The 7558-nt window shown below is 59.7% G+C and overlaps 1 protein-coding gene across 1 annotated transcript; it reads left to right on the top strand.

Annotated features, from left to right (window-relative positions):
- The first annotated feature begins 1358 nt into the window (after window positions 1-1358).
- On the top strand, window positions 1359-7513 carry LOC122437619 (probable low-specificity L-threonine aldolase 2). Its single transcript, XM_043462281.1, has 7 exons — window positions 1359-1665; window positions 3225-3308; window positions 4017-4105; window positions 4553-4738; window positions 5416-5553; window positions 5770-5962; window positions 6686-7513. The coding sequence occupies exons 1-7, from the start codon at window positions 1464-1466 to the stop codon at window positions 6985-6987; spliced, it is 1194 nt and encodes a 397-aa protein (XP_043318216.1). The 5' UTR covers window positions 1359-1463; the 3' UTR covers window positions 6988-7513.
- Window positions 7514-7558: the final 45 nt, after the last annotated feature.

The following is a 7558-nucleotide window of genomic DNA, read 5'->3' as shown; positions in this document are numbered from 1 at the left end:
CTCTGCCTTCAAAGCTCAGCCAATCACTGCTTCCTCCAGGAAGCCTGCCCTGATGCTTCAGCCAGGCCTGTTGCAGCTTTTCCCAGAGCCAACAGGCAGCATCCTGTCTGTATCCCAAAGAACTGAACTCCAATGGCAAGCTGCTTTGCTCTCCTCTATCCCCAGACCTGACCTGGAGCAGACACGCATGAGAGCTCTGATGAAGGTCAGTGTCAGAGTCCTCTGTGCTGAGGGCTGCCCTGATCAGAGCTGTGGGTGCCTCTTCTGGTCACATTCAGCCCTTAGGGACCGGTATCCTCCCGTGAGGAAGAGACATTTGTGGCCCACACTTGGGGAAGGGGAGCTGCTAGTGGAGCTGGGCGCCCAGAGAGAGGCCTGTCCTCCCTGGCTGAGGGACGGTCAACCTTGCAGAAGGCCCAGTCCAGGCGGAGACGGGCTGCACCCCACAGCAGCAGCACCAACCCCAGCGCCCTGGGCTGTGACCAGTAACCACAATAAAACAGCCAACAGTAAGACAGAAAACACTCATCTGTAGCATCTACTACCAGCCAGGCACCAGACTCAGCACAAAAAAACCCTTAAGTCATCAAATCCTCAAAACAACCCATTTTGCATTTAAGGAGACTGAGGCGCAGAGAGGTTAATTGACTTGTCCTAAACCGCCCACCTGCTAAGTGAGGACTTGAGTCAGTCAGGGCCCTTCACCACTCCCCACCCCCCACCCTGACACTGGCTCAGGGTGGAGGCAGCCCCCCAGCCAAGGGCAGGGGGGTACGGAGGAGGGGACTCTTTGTCACCCCCCTAATTCCACCTTCATTATGCCCCCGAAGTCGGATGCTCAGGCTTCGGGATCATCTTTGTATCCCTCTGCCTGGCACCCAGACAATGCCTGGCACCAAAAAGTTGCTCAATAAATCTGTATTGAAAAAAGTAGATGATGGGAAGCTACTTTTTTTCGGGGCAACATAGCACAGTCCAGTTAGAGCTGGACGCTCCCGGCCAGGGGACCTTAGGCACGTTCATTGGCTCTGTGCGTCTCAGTTTCCCCATCTGTAAAATGGGGTGAAAATAACACTTGTCAACTGAGAACTCTTGGGAGGCTTAACTGCTTTAACACTTGTAAGGTGTCTGGGACAGTCCTGGACACACAGTAAAAGGCACATGAGCGTCTCTCTATAAAAACTTGCCTGGCCTTTGTTTCTTCATGAGTAAGCGCAACCTTCCTCTCTCTCCCTCAGCCCAAGTTCGCTCGGAGCCGAACGCGGCGAAAGCAGAACTACGACTCCCAGGATGCCTCGGGAGTGTGCTCAGTGTCCGCCGCGACGAAAGCTGAACTACAACTCCCAGCATGCCGCGGGGGACCTCCGGCCAGGCCAGGTCATTCGCGGCCGAAGTCTGGAAATCCTGCCGCTCCGATCCAGCCGAGGAATATCGGGGCTAGGGGGCCCGGCACTATCCCCGCCATGCTCCGCAGACTGGCCCGGGCCGCGACCCCGCGGCACCGGGTCTTCTGGGCGCGGAGGTCTGGGAGCCTGGCGGAGGTTCCGACGTACGTGGTGGACCTGCGCAGCGACACGGTGACCAAGCCCGGGCCGGCCATGAGGCGCGCCATGGCCGAGGCCGTCGTGGGGGACGACGACTACGGCGAGGACCCCACCGTCCGCGGTGAGCCCGGCGTGCAGGCCGGAGCCGGGGGTCCTCGCGGCGACCCCAGGGCGCTGTCCGTGGTGCTGGTGGGAGCGGAGGCCCGGGGTTCGGGGTGGCGGCTCAGCTGCAGGCCGTTCATTGCGCTCGGTTCCCTTGCAGCTCAGTCTGACACATCACTAGAGAACCTGTTAGAAATGCAGAGTCTCGGGTCCCACACCGGACCTTCGGAGCCAGAATCTGCAAGTTAACAGGATCGCCGGGTGATTTGTGGGCTCACTGAAGTGCAGCCCCATGACACGATGAGAACGGGTGTTATCTCATCTTGCAGAGGAAGGCTTTGAGAAGCTAAGCCAGGTGCTCAAAAGCAGGACTCGAATTCAGGTCTTCTCACTCTGGAACCCTTGGCTATTGTCCTGCACCCACCACCTTCCCACATGAAGACAACAGAAAACCCATCTAGAAAAGGGTTTCTCCACAGGCTGCTCCTCCAGAGGAGTGAGTTCTAGAAACCTCGAAAGTGTTTTCAAGATGGTTGAAAGTTGCTGCCACCCACCCTGGTTTGAGGGTTGTTGCCATGGGGAACCTTTACTATTGCTGGGGTGTGTACAAACCATCAGCTGTGCCAGGGGCAAGTCGTGGGGTCGTGAATTTAGCCCTGAGGGCCTGGATGTGGGGTCAGGTCATGATGGGGCTGATCAAGCATCCAGCAGACACCCACTGTTGGCCTGGAACTTCAAAGATGCTGACCCATTGCTCAGCAGGTAGCCTGATGCATAGACGGTCATCCCCACTGGGTGAGGGAGGTGCGGGGTTAAAGCATCCACAGAGAGTGCCTTGGGGGCCAGGGGTGGGTAGAAGGAGACATGGGACTCACAGGAAAGGGGGACTTTGTGGAGGAACCTCTTCAAAGATGAATGAAATGCTCCACCCCGAGTCCCGGGCAGGGAAGAGAGTGCTGGCTCACCAGGGCAGAAACATAGTGGTGAGAGAGGTGTTCAGGATATGGATGGGCAATGTGGCTGCAGCTGGGGTGTAGGACCGCACCCTTGTTCCTGGAGGGGAGGCAGAGGCCCGATCCCATCAGTCTTCAATGTCATGGCAAAGGAAGGGGAGCTTCAGAGCAGGAGCCGGAAGCCCCGCCCCCTTCCAGCCCCCTAGAGTCTCCTTCTGAGGGCTCCAGTCCTTGTGTTCTGGGAGAGGAAGTCAGCAGAGAAACCACAGGGCCCCACCTGCAAAGGACTGATGGGAAAGGAAGTCAGACAGGTGTGAGGTCTGGGTGGGACAGGAGGGTTCAAACCACAGAGTTTCATTGGGGGGGGGGCGTGGAGAACATGGCCCAGGAGGAGGCGGGGGGGGGGCATCAGAGGGTTGACTGAGGGGCCCCTGAACCCAGATGTGCAGCCACCAAGACCGCAGACTGCAGCTGGAAGACTGGGGCTGGCTCCCGACTAGCCACTCACCACAGCCTTGGGCAAGATGTCCTTATCCGGACAAGGGGCTCAAGGAGTGAGTTAGGAGAGGACTTTGAAAAGTGCCATTGTTAATGGAGCCCCAACCCCCATCCCTTCCTGCTTCAGAGCTGCAGGCCACGGCTGCGGAGCTGCTTGGGGTGGAGCAGACCCTGTTCGTGCCCACAAACACCATGGCCAACCTCATCTCTGGTGAGCGTGGGGCGACCGCCACTTGCCCTCCAGGCCCTCCTTCCATGCTTCTCCCTTTTGTGGTGGGGGCTGTGACAACATCAGTGGGGCTCTGAGCCATCTGGAACCCGTAACCACACCCTTCTCTCACCCCTTCCTGCCTGGGGGTCTTGCCCCCAACCTCAAATCGTGACTTCCCTGCAGGCTGCCACACCTTTGTAAATTGCCTCTTTATCAAGCATTCCGGTTTCCCAGAGGGTGCCCTCTGTTTCCTGCTGGCGCCTGACTGATGCTGTGCCCTGGGCTGCTGGGCCCTCAAAGGGGAGCATTGTGGCTGGCCTCCCCTTGCAGGAGGTACTCTGCAGGGGGGCTGCAGAGAATGGGGGGGGGGTGGGTACAGAGTGTGCAGGGCCCAATGACCCACAGGCCTAGACTTGTGCACTTGGTAGGATGCTTTCCAGCACATGGCAGGAAGGTGTCTTAAAGGGGCGCTCTCTCTTAATTGGCATAAGGCACTTGGGAGCTGGCGGTGGCCCTGAGGGTCAAGCCTGGCTGAGCTGGATGGGGACAGACGGGGGGAGGACATGGCCCAGGAGGAGGTGGGGTGCAGAGGGTTGACTGAGGGCCCCCTGGACCCGCATGTGCGGCCACCGAGACCACAGGCTGCAGCTGGCCGATGCAGTCTGCCAGCACTTGATCCCGACACTGCCCCCACCCCATCTACCTTAGTGATGTGTCACTGCCGGCGCCGGGGCTCCCAGCTCCTCCTGGGGCAGGAATGCCACCTCCATGTCTATGAGCAGGGCGGGGTGGCTCAGGTAAGCACCCAGCACCTCTCACCCTGGGGCCAGCACAGGATGCTCAACAGCTGTGGTGGGAACCTGTTTCCCTGGCACGGGGCTGGGACCTGCAGAGGGAAAAATGTCTGGGACGGTGGCCTCTCTGGGGGAGGCAGGAAGGAGAGCCATTCCCCGATTGACCACACAGGGGCAGGCTGGGCTGAGTCCGGCAGCCTGTATGCTGGCTGCACTCGGCACCCTGCTGCCCCCTAGTGGGCACTCAGCGCACCGGCCGCTCAGGCCGGAGGGACAGCAAACATGGTGTCTTCCATCCTCCCCCTCCTTTGCTGGGACGTCTGTGCCCAGGTCCATAGCTCAGGCGGAAGCCTCCACGGCCCAGAGCTGGGGAGGAGCAGACAAGATAAGGGTAGGAGGTACCGTTGGACCCCTGGACCTTATCCTCTGCCCCCCCACCCACACCTGCAGATCGCAGGGGTGCACTCCCACCCCCTCCCAGACCTGCCCTACGGCACCCTGGACCTGACTGAGCTGGAGAGGCTGGTCACACGGAGCCTTGGGAGCCCCTACCACCTGGTCTGTGAGCTCATTTGCCTGGAGAACACCCACAGCAGCTCCGGGGGCCGGGTCCTCCCCTTGGAATACCTACGCCAGGTAGGCCCAGCCCCACCACTCTGCCCCCACCACTAGCCAGCTACTGGCTTCCTGTCCCCTGGGTCCCCTGCTGGGGTTTAGTCTCCTCTGATACATGTCTGGGTGCCCATCAGTGGCCAGAACTACTCTGGGAGACACGGGTGTGACTCTAGGTGCAGCTGCAAAGAGAATGATGGCCCAGTGTAGAGTCCCCAGGGCCCCAACCTTCCTCCAAAGAGCAGAGACCCGCCCTTTGGAGTGAGTCCCCAGGCAGCACCAGCTTGGCCAGGTCTTACAGCCAGAGTGCGAGGGCTGAACTCTGCCACGCTCCCCGCGAGAACCTGAGGGCCAGCTTGCCCCTGCAGACCTATTCCTCACCTGGGAAACAGGGCTGAGGGCTCCCCTCCAATGGGGCTGTGGCACTGCTTAGACAGGATGAGGTTTTCGTGGCCTGGCCTACAGTGAACCCACCATAAACAGAAGATAAAGCCCTTATTGTTGAACCCCTTTCACAGAGGACAGCCCAGGCCCAGACCCAGAGTGACTACTCGGGTTCCAAATGGCCAAGCTGGTCACCAACCACGCAGACCCCTTGTGCTTCCTCCAGGAGACAAGCCCAGTGACTCTCTAGAGACCTTTTGGAGACCCATCCTCCCCCCAGCGCAGCCCCTCTGACCCCACCTGCATCTTGCCCACAGGTGCACTTGCTGGCCCGAAGCCATGGGGTCCGTGTCCACCTGGACGGGGCGCGGTTGATGAATGCCGCGGTGGCTCTGGGCGTGCCCCCAGCCCGCATCGTGGAGCACTGTGACTCTGTGTCTCTCTGTTTTTCCAAGGTAGGGAAGCTACAGGAGGGTGGAGGTGCCCACTGCAGGAGGCTGAGCTGTGTCCTGGGGCGCCTGGGCAGGCAGCTACTCACCCTGGGTCCTCTAACCCCCTCCCCTAATGAGGCCACAGTGTCTGCCCCTCCACATCCCTCTTGCCCCCTCCAGAGCCCCGAGAACAGAGATGCACACCATGGGTAGGTGGGCAGGCCTCCTCTCTTCCTTCAGGGCCTTGGTGCACCAGTGGGGGCCCTGGTTGGGGGACCCAAGGACTTCATTGAAGAAGCCTGGCGCCTCCGGAAAGCCCTGGGTGGAGGGATGCGCCAGGCGGGGGTGCTGGCCGCAGCTGCCCTGGTGGGACTGGCTGACGCCGAGGAGATGTTGCAGAAAGACCACCAGAACGCCCAGAGATTTGCCAAAGGTGCCTGAACACCCCACCACTTCCCTTTGGCCCCAGGGCGGTGCCTTGCGGGTCCCCTGTAGCAGGGCCCAAGTCCCCAGCAGGTGTGCATTCCTCCAACTCAAGTCGGTGAAGGTCAGCAACCGAACCAGGAGGGGTGGGATCCAGGGAACTTGAGGGCTTTACCAGACCACACCCCATGCAGGGCCTGGACTAGCAGGCACCCAGTGGGGTTCAGTAATTCTCAGCAGGATCCGGCAGAATGTAGCCTTTAACCTAGGTTGAGTCCTCACAGCAACCCCACAATGTCTCCACTTTACAGATGCGGAAACCGAGAGGTTAATTGATTTGTCTAAAGAAAGTGTTAGTCACTCAGTTTTATCTCTTTGCAAGTCCACCAGAAATATAGCCCACCAGGCTCCTCTGTCCATGTAATTCTCCAGGCAAGAATACTGGAGTGGGTTGCCATTCCCTTCTCCAGGGGATCTTCCCAACTCAGAGATCGAACCCGGGTCTCCCACACTGCAGGCAGATTCTTTACCATCTGAGCCACCACTAATGTGTCCAAGGTCACAGCTAAAAAGTTGCAAGGCCAAGTCTGCCCAGGTCAGGACTAAGGCTCCCTCCTTTCTTCCCACCATGGCTGGGCTGCCCTCTGCCTTTCCTGGGTGACAAGGCAGGGGTCGTAGGGGTAGCCGTAGAGTCCTGGGGTTGGGCTCAACTCACCGCAGGACTTGGGCCCAGGGCTCCAGGAATTGGCGTCCCCCGTCTGCTCCGTGGATCCCACCGCCGTGGAGACCAACATGGTGATGGTGAGAGTGGACGGGCTGCCGCCCGAGGAGCTGTGCCGGCGCCTGCAGGCCGTGAGCTCGGACGAGGCGGCCCAGACTGGCCGCGCGGTGCGCGTGCTGGTCTTCCCCTGGACGGAGCGGTCGGTGCGCGCCGTGTGGCACCGGGACGTCTCCGCGCAGGACACAGAGCTGGCGCTGGGAAAGTGGGCGTTCGTGCTGAGGACCCTCCGCCTTGGCCAGGATGGACGGAGCTGACGAGGGCCGGTGTCTCCAGCGAGCCGGCGGAAGGAGAGGCAGTAAAACCCCACCCCCGTCCTCTGCTGGTCTCCTGGGACCCCCTCACTTCCGTCACACGCGGGGTGATGCCTTCCACCTGTTCATTCAGCAGACCCCACGTGCTGCTGTGTCTGGGATGGGGGCCCAAGCTTGCTGGGACAGATGGGACACCCGCCACAGCCCGGGGGGCATGAGAGCATTTCGGGGACCAGCAGGAGGAAGAACGAGAGGACACAGAAAGGGACACCGGCGTCGGGTGGCCTGGTGGGGGGCTGGGGCTTCACCTTGCGATCGTCTGACTTTTTAAACAATAAGTTTCTTTTTGCTTACAAATTAATGTCATTGCTGCACATAATTTGGGACTGGATCTCCTTTCTAGCGACTCCTGGGGTGATTTAGACTCGGTGGTTAAGACCACCCTCCTCTGAGTCCCTCTGCTGTTCACCTGAAACTACCATATTGTTAATTGGCTACATGCCAATATAAAATAAAAAGAATATATCTATACCACGCTTCTGCTGAAGTTAACCAGAACACCTGGACAAAATAT

This window comes from Cervus canadensis, chromosome 1 (assembly GCF_019320065.1).
Source record: "Cervus canadensis isolate Bull #8, Minnesota chromosome 1, ASM1932006v1, whole genome shotgun sequence".
Classification (NCBI taxonomy): domain Eukaryota; kingdom Metazoa; phylum Chordata; class Mammalia; order Artiodactyla; family Cervidae; genus Cervus; species Cervus canadensis.
Note: the sequence above shows the minus strand (reverse complement) of the source record. Positions and strands in the feature narration are given on the sequence as shown.